The sequence below is a fragment of the Symphalangus syndactylus genome, chromosome 8 (genome assembly GCF_028878055.3).
Source record: "Symphalangus syndactylus isolate Jambi chromosome 8, NHGRI_mSymSyn1-v2.1_pri, whole genome shotgun sequence".
NCBI lineage: Eukaryota > Metazoa > Chordata > Mammalia > Primates > Hylobatidae > Symphalangus > Symphalangus syndactylus.
In genome coordinates, this window is record NC_072430.2 from 68145594 (window position 1) to 68168279 (window position 22686).

The 22686-nt window shown below is 36.7% G+C and overlaps 1 protein-coding gene across 1 annotated transcript in view; it reads left to right on the top strand.

The window, feature by feature from the left end:
- LOC129487942 (cilia- and flagella-associated protein 47) overlaps positions 1-22686 on the top strand; it is a 477840-nt gene that overhangs the window by 52301 nt on the left and 402853 nt on the right. Inside the window, exons 11-15 of the mRNA XM_055289494.2 lie at positions 6407-6562; positions 7225-7411; positions 7508-7604; positions 10970-11186; positions 11489-11730. Coding sequence (XP_055145469.1) covers positions 6407-6562; positions 7225-7411; positions 7508-7604; positions 10970-11186; positions 11489-11730 — 899 coding nt within the window. The remainder of the gene's footprint in view (positions 1-6406; positions 6563-7224; positions 7412-7507; positions 7605-10969; positions 11187-11488; positions 11731-22686) is intronic.

Genomic DNA, 22686 nt, shown 5'->3' on the forward strand with positions numbered 1-22686 from the left:
GAGAACGCCACAAAGATACTCCTCGAGAAGGGCAACTCCAAGACACATAATTGTCAGATTCACCAAAGTGGAAATGAAGGAAAAAATGTTAAGGGCAGCCAGAGAGAAAGGTCGGGTTACCCACAAAGGGAAGCCCATCAGACTAACAGCTGATCTCTCAGCAGAAACTCTACAAGCCAGAAGAGAGTGGGGGCCGATATTCAACATTCTTAAAGAAAAGAATTTTCAACCCAGAATTTTCTATCCCGCCAAACTAAGCTTCATAAGTGAAGGAGAAATAAAATACTTTACAGACAAGCAAACGCTGAGTGATTTTGTCACCACCAGGCCTGCCCTAAAAGAGCTCCTGAAGGAAGCACTAAACATGGAAAGGAACAACCGGTACCAGCCCCTGCAAAAACATGCCAAATTGTAAAGACCATCGAGGCTAGGAAGAAGCTATAGCAACTAACGAGCAAAATAACCAACCAACATCATAATGACAGGATCAGATTCACACATAACAATATTCACGTTAAATGTAAATGGGCTAAATGCTCCAATCAAAAGACACAGACTGGCAAACTGGATAAGGAGTCAGGACCCATCAGTGTGCTGTATTCAGGAAACTCATCTCACGTGCAGAGACACACATAGACTCAAAATAAAGGGATGGAGGAAGATCTATCAAGCAACTGGAAAACAAAAAAAGGCAGGGGTTGCAATCCTAGTCTCTGATAAAATAGACTTTAAACCAACAAAGATCAAAAGAGACAAAGAAGGCCATTACATAATGGTAAAGGGATCAATTCAACAAGAAGAGCTAACTATCCTAAATATATATGCACCCAACACAGGAGCACCCAGATTCATAAAGCAAGTCCTCAGTGACCTACAAAGGGACTTAAACTCCCACACAATAATAATGGGAGATTTTAACACCCCACTGTCAGCATTAGACAGATCAACGAGACAGAAAGTTAACAAGGATATCCAGGAATTGAACTCAGCTCTACACAAAGTGGACCTAATAGACATCTACAGAACTCTCCACCCCAAATCAACAGAATATACATTTTTTTCAGCACCACACCACACCTATTCCAAAATTGACCACATAGTTGGAAGTAAAGCTCTTCTCAGCAAATGTAAAAGAACAGAGATTATAACAAACTGTCTCTCAGACCACAGTGCAATCAAACTAGAACTCAGGATTAAGAAACTCAGTCAAAACCGCTCAACTACATGGAAACTGAACAACCTGCTCCTGAATGACTATTGGGTACATAATGAAATGAAGGCAGAAATAAGGATGTTCTTTGAAACCAACGAGAACAAAGACACAACATACCAGAATCTCTGGGACACATTCAAAGCAGTGTGTAGAGGAAAATTTATAGCACTAAATGCCCACAAGAGAAAGCAGGAAAGATCCAAAATTGACACCCTAACATCACAATTAAAAGAACTAGAAAAGCAAGAGCAAACACATTCAAAAGCTAGCAGAAGGCTAGAAATAACTAAAATCAGAGCAGAACTGAAGGAAATAGAGACACAAAAAACCCTTCAAAAAATTAATGAATCCAGGAGCTGGTTTTTTGAAAAGATCAACAAAATTGATGGACCGCTAGCAAGACTAATAAAGAAGAAAAGAGAGAAGAATCAAATAGATGCAATAAAAAACAAAAAAGGGGATATCACCACCGATCCCACAGAAATACAATCTACCATCAGAGAATACTACAAACACCTCTATGCAAATAAACTAGAAAATCTGGAAGAAATGGATAAATTCCTCGACAAATACACCCTCCCAAGACTAAACCAGGAAGAAGTTGAATCTCTGAATAGACCAATAACAGGTTCTGAAATTGTGGCAATAATCAATAGCTTACCAACCAAAAAGAGTCCAGGACCTGATGGATTCACAGATGAATTCTACCAGAGGTACAAGGAGGAACTGGTACCATTCCTTCTGAAACTATTCCAATTGATAGAAAAAGAGGGAATCCTCCCTAACACATTTTACGAAGCCAGCATCATCCTAATACCAAAACCTGGCAGAGACATAACCAAAAAAGAGAATTTCAGACCAATATCCTTGATGAACATTGATGCAAAAATCCTCAATAAAATACTGGCAAACCGAATCCAGCAGCACATCAAAAAGCTTATCCACCATGATCAAGTGGGCTTCATCCCTGGGATGCAAGGCTGGTTCAACATACGCAAATCAATAAATGTAATCCAGCATATAAACAGAACCAAAGACAAAAACCACATGATTATCTCAATAGATGCAGAAAAGGCCTTTGACAAAATTCAACAACCCTTCATGCTAAAAACTCTCAATAAATTAGGTATTGATGGGACGTATCTCAAAATAATAAGAGCTATCTACAACAAACCCACAGCCAATATCATACTGAATGGGCAAAAACTGGAAGCATTCCCTCTGAAAACTGGCACAAGACAGGGATGCCCTCTCTCACCGCTACTATTCAACATAGTGCTGGAAGTTCTGGCCAGAGCAATCAGGCAGGAGAAGGAAATAAAGGGTATTCAATTAGGAAAAGTGGAAGTCAAATTGTCCCTGTTTGCAGATGACATGATTGTATATCTAGAAAACCCCATTGTCTCAGCCCAAAATCTCCTTAAGCTGATTAGCAACTTCAGCAAAGTCTCAGGATACAAAATTAATGTACAAAAATCACAAGCATTCTTGTACACCAATAACAGACAAACAGAGAGCCAAATCATGAGTGAACTCCCATTCACAATTGCTTCAAAGAGAATAAAATACCTAGGAATCCAACTTACAAGGGATGTGAAGGACCTCTTCAAGGAGAACTACAAACCACTGCTCAATGAAATAAAAGAGGATACAAACAAATGGAAGAACATTCCATGCTCATGGGTTGGAAGAATCAATATCGTGAAAATGGCCATACTGCCCAAGGTAATTTATAGATTCAATGCCATCCCCATCAAGCTACCAATGACATTCTTCACAGAATTGGAAAAAACTACTTTAAAGTTCATATGGAACCAAAAAAGAGCCCGCATCGCCAAGTCAATCCTAAGCCAAAAGAACAAAGCTGGAGGCATCACGCTACCTGACTTTAAACTATACTACAAGGCTACAGTAACCAAAACAGCATGGTACTGGTACCACAACAGAGACATAGATCAATGGAACAGAACAGAGCCCTCAGAAATGATGCCGCATAGCTACAACTATCTGATCTTTGACAAACCTGACAAAAACAAGAAATGGGGAAAGGATTCCCTATTTAATAAATGGTGCTGGGAAAACTGGCTAGCCATATGTAGAAAGCTGCAACTGGATCCCTTCCTTACACCTTATACAAAAATTAATTCAAGATGGATTAAAGACTTATATGTTAGACCTAAAACCATTAAAATCCTACAAGAAAACTTAGGCAATACCATTCAGGACATAGGCGTGGGCAAGGACTTCATGTCTAAAACACCAAAAGCAATGGCAACAAAAGCCAAAATCGACAAATGGGATCTCATTAAACTAAAGAGCTTCTGCACAGCAAAAGAAACTATCATCAGAGTGAACAGGCAACCTACACAATGGGAGAAAATTTTTGCAACCTACTCATCTGACAAAGGGCTAATATCCAGAATCTACAATGAACTCAAACAAATTTACAAGAAAAAAACAAACAACCCCATCAAAAAGTGGGCAGAGGACATGAACAGACACTTCTCAAAAGAAGACATTTATGCAGCCAAAAAACACATGAAGAAATGCTCCTCATCACTGGCCATCAGAGAAATGCAAATCAAAACCACAGTGAGATACCATCTCACACCAGTTAGAATGGCCATCATTAAAAAATCAGGAAACAACAGGTGCTGGAGAGGATGTGGAGAAATAGGAACACTTTTACACTGTTGGTGGGACTGTAAACTAGTTCAACCATTGTGGAAGTCAGTGTGGCGATTCCTCAGGGATCTAGAACTAGAAATACCATTTGACCCAGCCATCCCATTACTGGGTATATACCCAAAGGACTATAAATCATGCTGCTATAAAGACACATGCACACGTATGTTTATTGCAGCACTATTCACAATAGCAAAGAGTTGGAACCAACCCAAATGTCCAACAACGATAGACTGGATTAAGAAAATGTGGCACATATACACCATGGAATACTATGCAGCCATAAAAAATGATGAGTTCATGTCCTTTGTAGGGACATGGATGAAACTGGAAAACATCATTCTCAGTAAACTATCGCAAGGACAAAAAACCAAACACCGCATGTTCTCACTCATAGGTGGGAATTGAACAATGAGAACTCATGGACACAGGAAGGGGAACATCACGCTCCGGGGACTGTTGTGGGGTGGGGGGAGGGGGGAGGGACAGCATTAGGAGATACACCCAATGCTAAATGACGAATTAATGGGTGCAGGAAATCAACATGGCACATGGATACATATGTAACAAACCTGCACATTGTGCACATGTACCCTAAAACCCTAAAGTATAATAAAAAAAAAAAAAAAAAAAAGAAAATTCTGTTTTTTCCTCTGGCTCATTCTGTTCACTCCCACCCTGCAGAGGTGGCTTCTAGCAATAATTTTTTATGTACTTTTTTCAACTCTTTCTTAAGGTTATACACATCTATATAGAGCTACATCTATGTATTTATATATGTATCTATATATACTGTTAATTTAATATTAACGTTTTGTTTCTGTCTCTCTGTATTAATCAAATGATTTAAAAATAGCAGAACTTTAAAAATAAGGCTATTTACTATTTATCTCCTGACCATAATTATTTTTCTCAATGAACTCTTTTTCATATTAATAGTTAAGGCAGTATTTAGTCCTTATGTTTTCTGGCTAGCAATTAGTAACTTTAAGTAATGAAATAAGTTTTATAGTGTATTTACTTGTTGATAATTGTAATTTCTATTTCATTTTAATGCATCTTACCTTTTCAATTTTTGAGAATAAAATAAGGTAGGGATTTTTGTCTAGTTTTTATTTACTGCAGTATGCCTGTGCTTAGAACAATGTCGGGCAAAGAGTAGGCACTTGCTAAATATTTTTTGAATAAATAAATGAGGAAAAATATTTTATTTCCATAGTAATTTTTGTCCCCTGTTCTTTGCATATTTTAAAAAACTTATCCTCCTTAAGCTGCAGAGGTATTTCTAGATGTTTCTCTAAGGAGCTGATAAGGATTTAGATATGTTAATAGCTCTTTCTCATTTAAGGCATTTACACCACTACTTCTTTCCTTATCCCTCTCTCCTTGTTAGAGGTCTCAGGACTTCAAATATATGTAGGAATTATTTCTAGGTTCTAAAGGTGGTTAAGTGTCTCAGAGCTTGAAGGAAAATTTAAATATCAAAAATTGTCTTTGAACAACAAAGTATTTGTTTCCTGTCTTGTTTTTTCACTCTCTGAAAGAATTTAACACAGTTAAAGCTGTATTACTGTAAACATTGAGGAATTGTTGAAGACAAGAAGAAAAATTAATTTTCATTTGACTTTGTGACTAATTTCTTCATACTTATGTTTTTTTCTTTTTTTCATTATACTTTAAGTTCTAGGGTACATGTGCACCACGTGCAGTTTTGTTACATATGTATACATGCGCCATGTTGGTGTGCTGCACCCATTAACTCGTCATTTATATTAGGTATATCTCCTAATGCTATCCCTCCCCCCTCCCCCCATACTTATGTTTTAATTATTGAGGGTGAATATCCTAATGATTAAGAACATTTGCTGAAGATTGAGGTAGAACAAAGCCAGAAGGTGTGAATACTTGCACTTTTTTTTATTGAAAATATATGATGGGTAAAAAGGAAGAGCATAAACCCAGTTGAGTGGATATTAGATATAAAGTAATTCGCAGTTCTTTTATGAATTGTTTCCTCTATATAGGTTTATTGTTGATGGTTATTTCATAAGTTGTGAAGTTTAAAGGAGGTAGCATGTTTAGCAAAAAGATTTATTATTCTACTTTTTTTTCTAATTTTGATCATAATGATCTAAAAACAGTTAACTTTTAGGAAACACTAGTCAGATTGAGATCTAGTTTCTTGGAGTCTTATCTGTAATCTAGCACTGTCCAAATTGCCTATCTGACTAATTCTTCAAAGATGGGTTTAGAATAGGCACCATTACATCCCAGTGACCTTACAACGGATTGTTTTTTTATTAGATTAAGAAAAAACAGGCTTCGCTCTAGTTCTACATGCAATCATGTCTTGATATAGAATAGCATATGAGGGGAAGGACTAGAATCTGTCCTATTTGCCATTTCACACCCAACACCTGATACAGAAATTGGCTAGGAGGCTCTCAATAAATACTGATTGAACAAATGCATATATAAAAATATTAACATGACTTGCTTATATTGCAGGCCAATTTTCACAAAAGTTCCAAGATTTAACTATGTGAATCATGATTTTGCATATACTACATTTGAAAAACAGCAAAAGAAATTACATGAAAACTATTATGCAATGTATCTTAAATATTTAAGAAGTGTGCGCTTGCAGAAGAAACAAGCAGAGAGGTAATGTTCAGTTCCTCAAAAAATATGCAACAGATCATGGTGTCCACAGAGTCAGAATTTTTTTTTTACTCCTTTGTTTCTTTTTTATTTTAGATGTTGTAAACTACATTTCAATACATGATAAAAGCAAAACACTGAGCTGCTTTAACTACAGTTATTTCTTTTGTTACCTTTTGACTTGGAATTGTCTTAGATGGGTTTCCCCAGAAGCAGAACTTGAGACAGGGATTCCAGTGCCTATGATTTATGGAGTATGTGCTCTCAGGAGAAACCGGTACAGAACGAGGGAAGCAGAATAAGGAAGGAGTGAGAGCTGAGGAAAAATGTGTTTCAAATAAAGTTGACAGTCAGGGTCTCTTGAGGCTAAATTTTACCACATAGTTGTTGCTGGCTTGAGCCAAAGGGGCTTGTCTTTTGTGTTCCATATCAGTCATTGGCTGTCCTTGGGTGTGGCAGGCATGAGCATAATTTCCTCGATAAGGTGTTTGAGAAGGGGGCTCCTCAGCAGAGGACAACTTTATGGGGATTAGTGCACCAGTCTTGTTAAATGGATATGAGTGAGGCAGCAGCAATATGCACTATGGGAAATGCTTGAATTTACAGATGCATTTTTTGAATGACTTGACCTCAATTGCTGATTATTATTATTATTAATTTTATAGGGAGCGCATGCATTCATATGATGATACAGACATAGGCTTAGAGCCAGGATCAGGTCTAAAGTCACCCTCACTCTCAGAAGCGGAAATAGAAGAGGAGCTGTCTTCAGCAGCGAATTCAGTCAGAGCGAATCGATTATTAACCACCAGGAGTATAGCATCTCAGAAGGCAGAGTCCGTGAGAAGAAAGGCATGTGCAATGTTTTACATTTGGTTATTCCACGAGAATTCTTAAGATAGCTTTTGCTAATAATGAATAATTCTGGAAAAATATGATTTTTTACAGGTTCTCAAAGGACTTAAATCAGAACCATCCACACCGCAGGAAAAACATGATTGCAGCTTAATTTTGACACCAAAGCAAATTCATCAAGTAATTGTTGGTGAGAATACACAAAAACCTACTACAGCCTTTTTTTTTTTTTAATAAAAAAAGATTTCTTAAAGTGTAATTTGCATTTCATAAAATTTAGAGTATGCAAGTATCAACTTTGGAAATATAAGAAGTCCCCAGAGTAGTCATAGTTATTAAGTATGATTGACAGAATGAACTTTAGTAAATTTAAAATTATATAACCACCTTCGCAATTTAATTTTAGAATGCTGCCATCACTCATGCCCATATGCAGTTACTCTCTATTTCTTTCTTTCTTTTTTTTTTTTTTTTTTTTTCTTTGAGACAGAGTCTCACTCTGTTGCTCAGGCTGGAGTGCAGTGGTGTGATCTCGGTTCACTACAACCTCCACCTCCCGGGTTCAAGCAATTCTCCTGACAGTCTCTCAAGTAGCTGGGATTACAGGTGCAGCACCACTACATCCAGCTAGGTTTTTGTATTTTTAGTTGAGATGGGGTTTCACCGTGTTGGCCAGGCTGGTCTTGAACTCCTGACCTCAAGTGACCCACCAGTCTTGGCCTCCCAAAATGCTGGGATTACAGGTGTGAGCCACTGTGCCCCGCCCAGTTACTATTTCTACCCTTTGCCTCAGACAACCATTAATCAACTTTCTGTCTCTATACAGTTGTCTATTCTGAAAATAAATGGAATCATACAATATCTAGTCTTTCATATATTGCTTCTTACACTTAGCATAATGTTTTTGAGGTTCACCCACGTGGTAGTATCAATATTTTGGTCCTTTTTCTATTGAAACAGCACCCCATTTTATGAGTATATCATACTTTGTTTAGCAATTCCCCAGTTGATGGACATTGAGTTGTTTTCAGCTTGAGGCTATGATCAATAATGCTGCTATGAACATTCACATAAAATTCTCTGATTTCTAGAGTGGAATTGCTGGGTTGTACAATAAATTTATATCTAACTTAAAAAAAAGCCCTCTAACATGTTTTCCAAAGTGATTGCACAAAGTTGTAATCCTATCAGCAAGGTATAAGGGTTACAAGTTCTTCAACATTCTCACCAGCACTGTTATTTTCTGTCTTTTTGATTATAGACCTACTAGTGAGTATGAAATGTTATCTCATTGTGGATTTAATATTCATTTCCCTAAATGAATAAGATGTTGAATATATTTTCATGTACTTACTTAGAGAAATGTCTGTGTATGTCATATATAGTCTTTGGAGAAATGCCTTTTAAATTCTTTGCCCATTTGTTTGTTTGTTTATTTATTTATTTATTTATTTATTTATTTATTTATTTATTGAGATGGAGTCTCGCTCTGTCGCCCAGGCTGGAGTGCAGTGGTGTGATCTCGACTCACTTCAAGCTCTCCCTCCCGGGTTCACGCCATTCTCGTGCCTCAACCTCCCGAGTAGCTGGGACTACAGGAACCCACCACCACATCCAGCTAAATTTTTGTATTTTTTAGTGGAGACGGGGTTTCACTGTGTTAGCCAGGATGGTCTCGATCTCCTGACCTTGTGATCTGCCCACTTCAGCCTCCCAAAGTGCTGGGATTACAGGCGTGAGCCACCGCGCCCAGCCTCTTTGCCCAATTTTTTATTCAAATATTTGCTTTCTTATTATGGAAAATTTTCTGTGTATGTGTTTGTCTGTAGCATAATGTAGATATGCCTGCAACTTTGATTCTTAGCTTAGTTCTCTCTGGAATTGTGTTTGTGTGCTTCAGGAACACCGTGTGTGCTATAGAGTAGGAAGGCTCTGTACTGAGCCCAAACTGGGTTTGGTTCTGCCACCTACTAGTGCAGTGACATTAGGGTTTACCTCTTATGGGTCTCAGTCTCTTCATTTGTGAAATGGGAAGTGATAATATTGCCTACCCTAGAGTATAATTGTGTGAACCGAGTGCCTTACACATAATAAGTGTTTAGAAAGTTTTAGTGAAAACACTTCATCCATAAGATGAGTATGCTGCATTAGAAAATGCTTAAAGTCTAATTATAATTCCTTTATCCATTCAGTCATTTTATAAGTGTTAATTGAATGACCACCATATACTAGACACAGTTCTGGGTTCTGGAGATACAGCAATGAAGAAAACAGACTGAACCCCTGCTCTCATAGAGATTACATTTGGCTGGGATGAGAGGGAGATAATAAACCTTTCCTTATATAATACATAATTGGTATACCAGTTATGAAGAAACATAAAGCAGGTTAAGTAGATCAAGAATAATAGAATGTTTTCATGGAGAGTCTCTTTTACCAGGTGGTTAGCATCTCTGGGAAGTATATTTGAGCAGAGACAGATACCTGTGTGAGGTAAAGACATGAGGCATCTGGGCTGACAGTGAGTTAGGAGAACAAGTGAAAACTCCTTTGTAACCTTGCAGAAGTGCTATACAATATACCCTTCTAGGTCCGTTTTCACCAAGTGATTGAGGGACAATTATGATTAAAGAAGTAGTGGCTATAATGGTCTAAAGTGGGAGTTCTCATTTCATTCTAACCACAGTTCAGGTGGCCATGAGGGAGATGTGGACAAAGGATGATTGATTAGTGTGGATGGGCTGATTCTCTGTCTAGGGGGGAATTCAGCATGTAAAACATGGAGAATGGTGGGAGAGAAGGAATGTAAAGGGGCACAAAATTTTGGAGTGATGAATGTTCACTCTTTATTGTGGTGATTGTTTCACAGGTGTATACATATACGAACACTAATGAAATTCTATACTTTAAGTATGTTCAGTTTACTATATGCCAGTTTTAACTAAATTAAGCTGTTAAAGGCAGGGCAAAAGTTAAAATTATTAACATTGCTTTGATATAAAATCCTGGGCATTTTAAGGGGAAAACTTAAGCAATGGGTCATGGGAAATTTACCAGTTTCTGTAAATTATAGATAAGTGAACAAAATACTTGCACTAGTGGGAATAGAGGAGGTGTTGAAGTGTTGCAAATTAAGGTGCTAAGATAAGTTGTAGTGAATGGTTCTTATTTAGTCATATAATTTTTCATATAATTAGAATATATTTATATTGAATTGTAGCCAATAATGTCCAAACATTTAATCATGGTCATCTAGAAAAAAATGCATTAGGAGATATACCTAATGCTAAATGACGAGTTAATGGGTGTAGCACACCAACATGGCACATGGATACATATGTAACAAACCTGCACATTGTACACATGTACCCTAAAACTTAAAGTATAATAACAATAAAAAAGAAAATAAATAATTTCTGATATTATTGTAAATATTTTTTAAAATTTCACTTTTATACAAATTGGTTGATCAAAATATATTTTGAAAACTTAAAAAGTAAATGAACTCATTTGCCATCTTTAAACTTAACAAAATACTTTTCATTTTTTTTTCAGGGCCTTCTGTCCTTAACTTTGGTAATATTTGTGTGAACTCTCCAAATACTCATCTACTTCATGTTATTAATATGCTACCTATGCATGTTTTGCTCCAGTTAGATACTGATTTAGAAGAACTTCAGAAGACCAACCAATTTTCATATGTGATTCCACCTACATCCAGTACTTACATTTCATTGGTATTTGAATCTCCCACCATTGGAAAATTTTGGAAGTAGGAATTATTTTTGAATTTCTGTTTGTTAGAATCAAAGTATACTTTTGTAGAATATGTATTTATTTGCCTGAATAATTGTAGTGTATATTATATTTGTTCTCCAAACATAGAAGCTATATGTGCATCAATTTTTAGATATATTGATTGTTTAGTAGCAATCTAATTCTTTCATAATTAAAGTATTACATGCTAAGAATTGTGGATGTTAATCAATGCTCTGTGCATTTTACATGTGGCTGAATTCTATAATCACAAATGGCTATTATCAGTTAAATTTGGATGCTTTTGCTGCATTACAGGTCTTTCACCTTTACAGTGAACAACGTACCCAGTGGACACATCCTAGTGATGGCAGTTGTCCAGCTAGTAACACTTGAGCTATCTTCTAATGAGCTAGTATTGAGACCACGAGGCTTCTTCATGAAAACATGTTTTCGAGGGACAGTTAGATTGTATAATCGTCAGAATTGTTGTGCTCAGTTTCAATGGGAACCCGTAAACACAGGAAGAGGGATAGCATTTTCTATTTGTCCAGCTAAAGGTAACGGTTTATTGTTTGTTTGATTTAGACATTTATTTTTTCATGTATTCATGTATTCTGGTATTAATTATTTATCGAATGTGTACTGTGTACTGGTGCCAAGAGTATAGAAGTAAATCAGATACTGTCATCAGGGGTATTTATTTTTACAGATATACAGATACAATATGACTTGGAAATATGGAACCCTTTTTAGGGTTCTGCAGAGAAACAGACCAACAGAGAGAGAGACAGAGAGAGAGAGATAAAGAGAGAGACATTTTAAGGAACTGGTTCTGGCTCACAGGTTGTGTTGTTGTGTGGCCTGGCAAGTTTGAAATTTGCAGGGTAGGGTGGTAGACTGGAGATACAGGGAAGAGTTGATGATGGAGTCTTGAGTCCAAAGGCATTCTGGAGGCAGAATTTATTATTCCTCCTGGGACATCAGTCTTTTGTGTTAAGGCTTTCAAATAATTGGATGAGACCCACATTATGAAAGGTAATCTGCTTGTTGATTAACTGATCGTGATAATTATTATACTATATATGCATATCAAATCATTATGTCGTACACGTTGAATGTATACAGTCTTTGTCAATTAACTGTCTCAAAAAGCCTACTGATTTAAGTGTTAATTACATCTAAAAAAACACTTTGACAACAACATCTGGACTGGAGTTTAACCAAATAACTGAGCCCTACAGCCTGGAGCAGTTGACAAATAAAATTGATCATCACAGATACTTATGGACAAAATAAATTTTGTTTAGTTTTAGTTAGATAATGATGATAATCTATGATTCAGAATGACATATTTTTCTAGTATGAATTCTTTTAGAAAGATCTAGAAATTACTTATAGCCAATATTTAATACAACTCATAAAATCCAATTAATAAAATTAAGAACTTAAAACTAAATAAGATGATTTTTAATTAATAGAAGACAATCTCAGATATAACATTTTTGAGGTGCCCTGTATTTGTGAACCATCCTCTTAACCTTGTTTCCGCCATTCCCTGGAGTCTATAATTCCACATAGTATACCTGCTATAACATGAACACTCGTAACTGCCAAACTGTGACTTATTTAGTAGCCTGTCAAATTTGGCAAACATCCTTGTGATGTGCTGTGAGGACCTCATGATGGCACAAGCTATCATTTAGGAAATAAGATCGCAATTTAGAAGTTGAATGATCAATACGGTATCTTTATGTACATGTCATGCCTTTCCAGCTAGATGAAAAGGCTGGATCTTCGTATCAATAGTGACCCATTTGGTGCTTTGTAACAGGCGAAGTCCAATTTTGCATGAATGGAAAGTAAAACAGACTTTGGATAATCTTAGCTGCTCACTAGCTATTTTAACTTAAGCAAAGTACTCTATGAATACAAGTTTCCTCATGTGTAAAATGGAGAGATGACTGCATCTCAAAGATTAAATGTGTGAGAAACTTCTCTAATGCCTGGCAAAGAGTAGGTGCCAAATAAATGGATAGCCATTTTATTATGAAAATTTTCTAAATCTGTTTATATTTTTTTCCTGAAAAGATCCTCAGAGTAATAACCTATCCTGCACCTTTCCATCTATCCTCATTAGGAAACCCTTGCTCCCTGTTTCCTTCCATCTTTCCTCCCTCCTTTGTTCCCTTTCTAGTTCCCTTCCCCTTCTCTCTCCCTCCCTCTTTAAGTCTAATTTAGCAACAGTAATTATTTAGGGTCTAAATAGAAATATACTATACTTCATATTTCAGACAAGTCCTGGTTTGTAGAAATCTTGCCTTAAACATACTTTCTTATGAATATCGGTCATTTCCAAATCAGTATTTTACATAGCTCTAAAAGTGCTTTTAACGGGGAGTGTTATAAAAACAATCTTAAGTATTAAATTAAATTCACTTAATTTTAGTGTGGATGTGTAGATAGAGATTTTGACAAATTTAACAAGTGGAAGAGTAGGGCAGTCCCTTCATTAGGTTTGGAGATCACTGACACAGCTATTTAATCTTCTTATTAATGTGGATTGATTTAACGCCATTCTAGATCATAATTTGTTAAGTATCTGAAATATACTTTCATCAATATTTCACAGATTCACTTGACTGAGCTCTTTATAAATTATAATACTGAAAATACTGGATCCTGCCTCAATCTATTGAAATGCTGACAGAGTAATTAGAGAAGAAAGAACATATTTCTGTACATTTAAGATATTTTAGATAAACCTTCTTCAGTTTGTTTGAACAGGTATCAAACAGTGGTTGTTGTATTATCAGCATTCCAGCTACAGGTACTGACCAACCATCTGATATTGTGCTAAGAGTGTTAAAAAGCTTACTACCTATACTTCTCCTTGTATTAATATTTCTGTATTCTAACTAGGGAGGAATGGGCTGGGCTTGCCTCATGGCTGCCATGGAAACGCAATGATGATACTTAATTTTTGTAAAAGAGAAGTGGAATTATGATATTATAAGCTGGAGTACCAGTTATGCTTCTTGTGGTCTTTAGAACTCTTATTTTTACAGGAGAGGTTTTTACATTTACTTTTATTTTCTTTGGTTGCTCATGACACCTCTTATAATTTTTTAACCAAACAATTACAAGGTACAAACACACAAAGATATTTAATTTCAAATAAAATTTTTGTGTAAGTAATGCCATTAGTACTTCTTTTTAAGAATACAAAAATATCCTCAAATCTATCTCATATAGCATTGAAAAAAGTGTTCGTAATTTGTAGCATGTACAGTTTTGCTTATGTTCCTTTCCTCAGAATATTTATATAATGATTACTCAATTTCACATTGTTTTTACCTTTTTTTTTTTTTTTTTTTTTTGAGACGGAGTCTCGCTCTTTCACCCAGGCTGGAGTGCGGTGGTGCAATCTCGGCTCACTGCAGGCTCCGCCCCCCAGGGTTCACGCCATTCTCCTGCCTCAGCCTCCCGCCTAGCTGGGACTACAGGCCCCCGCCACCTCGCCCGGCTAATTTTTTGTATTTTTACTAGAAACGGGGTTTCACCGTGTTAGCCAGGATGGTCTCGATCTCCTGACCTCGTGATCCACCCGCCTCGGCCTCCCAGAGTGCTGGGATTACAGGCGTGAGCCACCGCACCCAGCCTGTTTTTACCATTTTATAAAGAGAAAGTGAATTTTTACCAGGCTATTTTTCTTGTGCTATATCAGTTTTGCATCCTGGACAATACATTTAATCATATGCCTCTCTCTATATTTTTATAAACTGAAATGAATAATTGCAAATTAAAATTTATATTGTCTTTGTCCTTCTTCCCTGAGGCGTGATAGGTTTTGTGTTTGTGTTTGATAGTGGATATTGTAAGGGGAGAATATAAGAGTGGATTGATATTTTCTTTTTTATTATTTTTGAGACAAAGTCACTGTTGTTGCCCAGGCTGGAGTGCAATGGCGTCATCTCAGCTCACTGCAACCTCCACCTCTCGGGTTCAAGCGATTCTGCTGCCTCAATCCTCCTGAGTAGCTGGGATTACAGGCATGCACCACTACGCCTGGCTAATTTTGTATTTTTTTAGTAGAGACGGGGTTTCTCCATGTTGGTCAGGCTGGTCTCGGACTCCTGACCTCAGGTGATCCGCCTGCCTCGGCCTCTCAAAGTGCTGGGATTACAGGCATGAGGCTCCGTGCCTGGCCAAGAGTGGACTGAGATTTTCTAAGATAGAATTCACTTCTAATTTGACTTTTTCTGTGGGTATTGTTCCTGCTTCTGCTTGTTTTGTTTTGTTTTTGTCTTTGTTATCTTTATCCTTACTAAAACCTTGAACCACACAATCCATGAACTTGTTTTTGATCAATTCACTCCCACTCTCTTTGTCACTTCTCTCACTCCTTGGTGGTATGCAGTACTAGCTCCACCAGTCCCAGCCTTGCTCAATCCAGCTGAAGGGGAGAAAATCTAATTTATTTTCTAAATCCTCATAAATTTTTAACTGAGATACTCTCTCGAAAACAAAAGTCAGAATAACAAAAGAAAAACCAGCAGAAATTTATTGATGCATACTGTACTGATCACATAGGAGAGGCCTCAGTTCAAAAGTATCTCTTTCAAGGCAGTGGCTTGGAGGTCTTATTTAAATAGTATTTTAACAAACAGCAATAAATCTTAGCATAGTAAGACAAAGGAGAATGCAGTTCCAGTCTTTTAAAAGGCAGAAAAATATAAGAAGGTAGATTTTACCATGGCAACCGTAAGGCAAGCCCAGCCCATTCCTCCCTAGTTAGAATAGAGAAATATTAATACAAGGAAAAGTATAGGGTATCGAGCTTTTTAAACCTTAGTATAGTATCAGATGGTTGGTCAGAACCTGTAGCTGGAATGCTGATAATACAGCAACCACTGTTTGATACCTGTTCAAACAAACTGAAGAAGGTTTATCTAGGATATCTTAAATGTACACCTACAATCTGCTCCCAGATTTCTCTGGTGCCTGCCGATGTCTTCTCTGGGGCAATAAGCAAGTGATGTCTCCAGTAAGGAAGGATTTACATCCCAACATCAGGCAAACAGAGGCTGAGGCCCAGTGTTCTCCTGTGTTTTTAATTTAACAATCTTAATATATTGGGGAGAAATACTGTGTTTTCCTTCACAGCCATCCAGTTTCTTTCCCATACCCCTGATATACTTAATATTCCTGAAGGAAAAATATATAACTGTGCTCATTGGAGGGAGAAAATTCTTCTCAAGCTGACCCGTCAATATGGATGTATAATTCTTTCACTGCTTTCAACTCTTCTCAGCACACTAAGATGGCTTTATTTATAGGACTGAATCTTCTTTGAAGAAATTACTTCCCATCACAATCTTCCCCAAACCCCAAAGAACAGGAAAAAGCTGTTCTATAACCTGACTTTTACATATTCCCCAGGATTTGTCTTTCTGCAGAATTCCTGATCATCTTTCATGTCACAATTCACATGCCACCTCCATATAATGAAGTTTCCTCTAGTTTTTGGCTAATTTAATTTTTTTTACCCTTTATTTCTGCCCCCATTATGCATTTGTTATGTCACCAACAATTACTTGTTTTTATCTGTCTCTTATTTTGGCAGGCATTGCTAAATCCATATCTGATGTTGGTTCCTCTTCCCAACAGGACCCTCATTTTGTTTAGGGCAACAATGTTCTCATCTGAAAAAACTCTTCCCCAAACCTCTTTTGCTATGGACATAAATTTTCTTTAGCTTCACCCTCCTCCTATGTACTTGAAACTGTTTCCCCAAGTATTTTTTACATGTATTATCATATTTATTTGGACAATAAGACTTTTAATATCACAAACATATATATGTGTACATGTATATATTTGTGATTATATATATATATATAATTGCTCTCTTTGTCTTTCCAGCTTATTTAAAACAAAATTACATAAAGAAATAGCTATAAAAATATATTGTTCAGATTGTAACATAAATATACAATAAATATAACATTAGTACCACATAAAGCAGAAAAAGAGGAGTAAAGTTATGTAAGAGTAACATTTCTACAAACAGCACAAAGGGGGAAATAATTACACAAATTAAAATGTCAGTGGAAAATATTCACTTAGTACCAAAGAACATAGTAAAGGTTGAATAAAGAATAAAAATACATGAGCCAAACATAAAACAAAATATAAAAAAGCAGATATAAATTCAAATATATCAAATCTAGCACTAAATATGAAAGCATTAAACAAGTATGAAATAAAAAGGCAAGGACTGTCTACTAGATATTAAAACAACAGCAAAAACTGAAATATCTACCACAAACAATCTACAAAAGTAGCTTAAATCCAAAGAAACAGGATAAAAGTAAGGGGATAAAAACTTGCAAACAGGAAACATAAGAAAGCTGGAGTGATGATATAACAATTAGACAAAATATACATTTTTAAAAACTTTTATTTTAGGTTCAGGGGTACATGTGCAGGTTTGTTACATAGGAAAATCACCTGTCACTTGGATTTGATGTACAGATTGACACTCAGGTAATAAACATAGTACCCAACAGGTAGTTTCCAATCCTCACCCTCCTCCCAACTTCCATCCTCAAGTAGTATGCAAAGTCTGTTGTCCCCTTCTTTGTGTCCATGTGTATCTATATTTAGCTCCTGGTTATAAATAAGAACATGTGGTATTGATTTTCTGTTTCTGCATCAGTTTGATTAGGTTAATGGCTTCCAGCTACAGTCAAGGTTGCTGCAAAGGCCATGTGTTCACATTCTTCTTTATGGCTGTGTAGTATTCCATGGTATACATGTACCACATTTTCTTTATCCAGTCTAGTGTTGATGGGTGTTTAGGTTGATTTCGTGTGTTTGCTATGGTTAATAGTGACAGACAAATGCATATGTCATTATGGTAGAATAATTTATATTCCTTTGCCTATATACCGAATAATGGGATTGCTGGGTCAAATGGTATTTCTTTTTTAAATTATTGGAGAAATACCAAACTGGTTTCCACAGTGGCTAAACTAATTTAAACTCCCACCAGCAGTGTATAAGTGTTCTGTTTTCTTTGTAACCTCAACAGCATTGGTTATTATTTGACTTTTTAGTAATAGACATTCTGACTGGTGTGAGATGGTATCTCATTGTGGTTTTGATTTACATTTCTCTAATGATTAGTGATGTTGAGAATTTTTATACGCTTCTTGGCTGCATGAATGTCTTATTTTGAGAAATGTCTGTTCATATCCTTTGCCCATTTTTTAATATTAGACTTTTGTCAGATACGTAGTTTGAAAATATTTTTTCCCATTCTGTAGGTTGTATTTTTACTCTGTTGATAGTTAATTTTGCTGTACAGAAGCTCTTTAGTTTAATTAGGTCTCATTTGTCAATTTTCGTTTTTGTTGCAATTGCTTTTGGTGTCTTCATCATGAAATCTTTGCCAGGCCTTATCTCTGAATGCTATTTATTAGGTTATTTTCCGGGATTTTTAGTTTTAGGCTTTACATTTTAATCTGTAAGGCATCTGGAGTTGATTTTTTGTATGTTGTGTAAGGAAAGGGTCTAACTTCAATTTTCTGCATATGGCTAGCCAATTATCCTAGCACTATTTGTTGAATAGGGAATCCTTTCCCTGTTGCTTGTTTTTGTCAATTTTGTCAAAGATCAGAAAGTTGCAGATCTGTGGCTTTATTTCTGGACTCTATAGTCTGTTCCATTGGTCTATGTGTCTGTTTTTCTACCAGTACCAAGCTGTTTTCATTACTGTATTCTTGTAGTACATGGATAACTAGAAGTTGGATAATGTGATGCCTCTAAGTTTGTTCCTTTTGGTTAGGATTGTCTTGGCTATTTGGGCTCTTTTTATGGTTCCATATGAATTTTAAAATAGTATTCTTCTAATTCTCTGAAGAATGTCAGTGGTAATGTGATAGGAATAGCATTGAATCTGTACATCGCTTTGGTCATTTTAACAGTATTGATTCTTTCAATTCATGAACACAGAATATTTTTCTATTTGTTTGTGTCATCATTGATTTCCTTCACTAATGTTTTGTAATTCTCATTGTGGAGATCTTTCACCTCCCTGGTTAACTGTATTTCCAGGTGTTTTATTCCTTTTGAGGCTATTGTGAATGGGATCACTTTCCTGATTTGGCTCTCAGCTTAGACGTTGTTGTATAGAAAAGCTACTGATTTTTATACATTGATTGTGGATCCTGAAGCTTTGCTGAAGTTGTTTATCCAATCTAGGTGTATTTGGGCAGAGACTATGGGGATTTCTAGGTGAATCATATCATCTAAAAACAGATAGTTTGACTGTATCTCTTCCTATTTGGATGTCTTTTATTTATTTTTCTTGCTTGATTGCTCTGGCTAAGACTTCTAGCACTACACTGAATAGAAGTTGTGGGAATAGAATTTCTTGTTTTGATATAATTTTAAAGATAAATACTTCCAGCTCTTTCCTGTTCAGCATGATGTTGGCTGTGGGTTTATCATAGATGGCTCTTATTATTTTGATCTTATTATTTTGAGATGTGTTTCTTCAATGCCTAGTTTTTTGAGGGCTTTTAACATGAAGGGATGTGGAATTATTTTGAAAGCTTTTCTGCATCTATTGAGATTATTATGTGTTTTATATTTTTAGTTCTATTTATGTGATGAATCACATTTATTGATTTGTGTATGTTGAACCAACCTGTGTCTCTTGGGATAAAGCCTACTTGAACATGGTGGATTAGCTTTCTGATGTGCTGTTGGATATGGCTTGCTAGTAATTTGTTAAGAATTTTTGCATCTATGTCCATCAAGGATATTGGCCTGAAGTTTTCTTTTTTGTTGTATTTCTGCCAGGTTTTGGTATTAGAATGATCCTGACCTTGTTGAATGAGTTAGGGAGGAGTCACTCCCCCTTAATTTTTTGGAATAGTTTCAGTAAGAATGGTACCAGCTCTCTTTTATACATCTGATAGAATTTGGCTGTAAATCTTTTTGGTTCTGGGCTTTTTCTGGTTGGTAGGGTTTTTACTACTGATTAAATTTCAGAACTCATTACTGGTCTGTTCAGGGTTTCACTTTCTGGTTCAATACTGGGATGTTGTATGTTTCCAGGAATTTATCTGTTTCTTGTAGGCCTTCTATTTTTGTGTACAGAAGTGTTTGTAATATGTTTTTTTTTTTGCATTTCTATGGGGTATGTGTTAATGTCCCCTTTATCATTTCTGATTGCATCCATTTGGATCTTCTCTTTTTTTCTTTCTTACTCTAGCTAATGGTCCATCAATCTTATTTATTCCTTCAAATAACCAGATCATGGATTTGTTTATATTTTGTATGGTTTTCCATGTCTCAGTTTCATTCACTTCAGCTGCGATTTTGGTTATTTCTGGTCTTCTGCTAGCTTTGGGGTTGGTTTGCTGTTTTTCTAGTTCCTCTAGTTGTGATGTTTGGTTGTTCATTTGAGACCTTTCTAAGTTTTCAATGTGGGTGTTTAGCACTATAAAATTTCTGCTTAATATTGTATTAGCTGTGTCCTAGAGAGTCTGCTATGTTGTATTTTTTTTCTCATTAGTTCTAAAGAAATTTTTGATTTCTCCTTAATTTCATTTTTTACCCAAAAGTCATTCAGGAGCAAGTTGTTTAATTTCCGTTTAATTATATGGTTTTGAGCAAGCTTCTTAGTGTTGATTTCTATTTTTATTGTGCTGTGGTCTGATGGTGTTTTGTTTGATTTTTTTTAATTTACTGATAATTTTTCTATGGCCAATTGTGTGGTCAGTTTTAGAGTATATGCCATGTGCAGATGAGAGAAATGTATACTCTGGTGTTTGGGAATGGAGAGTTCTGTATATGTCTGTTAGGTCCATTTGGTTAGGTTTTTGAGTTTAGGTCCCAAATATCTTTGTTAGTTTTCTGCCTCAGTGGTCTGTCTGATAATGTCAGTGGGATGTTGATGTCTCTCACTATTAGTGTGTTTATCTAAGTCTCTTTGTAGGTCTCAAAGAACCTGTTTTATAAATCTGGGTGCTCCTGTTTTGGGTAATATACAAAGCCTTATCTCAGCACTCCTGGGCTGTGTGCTGTAACTCTGGGAGCTGGTAGTGGGCCCCAGGTTTGTTCTCTGGCCCCTCAAGATTAGGAACCTCCGTGCTGGGGGGACTGAGGTGTTCCTGGTCTGCTGGCCACAACATTCCTATTGGGAGTGCTGTCAAAAGCACCTCATTGGGGCCAGGGTGGTGGGATGCACTTGTACTAGCATTGGTGGTGTGGTGGGGTGCACATGGACACTAATGCCAGCAGGGGAGGAGAGGGGAGATCTGCCTACACACATGCCTTGGCAAAGCAGTGGAACAAGTTGGGGGTGACATGCCAGCAAAGTGGCAGGGGAGGGCTGTGATGGGGGGAGAGTGCAGGTGGGCTGATACATTTCAGTGGAAGCTGGTCTGCTATAGTTCCTTGATGGTCAGGCACAGTCTGACAGTGAAGGAGCTATGATAAGTGCCCCCAGGAAGCACCCTGGTTAGGCATCCAAGGCTGTGGTACAAGCAGGCATGGCCAGACTAGGGCTACTGGAAATGACAGTAGACAGGAAGTTGCTCAGATCAGACTAGTCCTGTCCTATGAGCAAGACAGCCCTGCTTTGCCCAAGTCTAATAGTTACCCAAAGGCTAAATTATTCTAGAGGATCACTGCAAGCCTTGGAGTGTGGGGATCCCAAGTTGTGCTCAACTGTGGCAGTTCCCATGCCAAACCCTCAGGGCTCTACACAGCCTGGAGTCCTGCCCCTTCCTCCTAAGCTGCTCTTCCTGCCATCATTAGCTTCTTTAATCCCCACAATGTGATTCTCTCAGTTAAATACAGTTGTTATCTCCATTTTACATGTAATTAAACTGAGCTACAGAGCAATTAAGGAAATTGCCCATGGTCTCAGGTAGTAAGTGCCATATCTGAAATTTGAACTAGGAAGACCTTAGAATTTGTGCTCTTTCGGGGTTGCTCTTCTTGAGGAGTATCTTTGTGGTGTTCTTCGTATTTCCTGAATTTGAATGTTGGCCTGTCTTGCTAGGTTGGGGAAGTTCTCCTGGATAATATCATGTGTTTTCCAACTTGGTTCCATTCTCCCCGTCGCTTTCAGGTACACCAATCAAATGTAGGTTTGGTCTTTTCACATAGTCTCATATTTCTTGGAGGCTTTGTTTGTTCCTTTTTATTCTTTTTTCTCTAATCTTGTGTTTGTAAGTTGATCTTCAAACTCTGATATACTGTCTTCTGCTTGATGGATTCAGCTGTTGATATTTGTGTATGCTTCACAAAGTTCCATGCTATGTTTTTCAGCTCCATCAGGTCATTTATGTTCTTCTCTAAACTGGTTATTCTAGTTAACAGTTCCTCTAACCTTTCATGAAGGTTCTTAGCTTCCTTGCATTGGGTTAGAACATGCTCCTTTAGCTCAGAGGAGTTTGTTATTATGCACCTTCTGAAGCCTACTTCTGTCAATT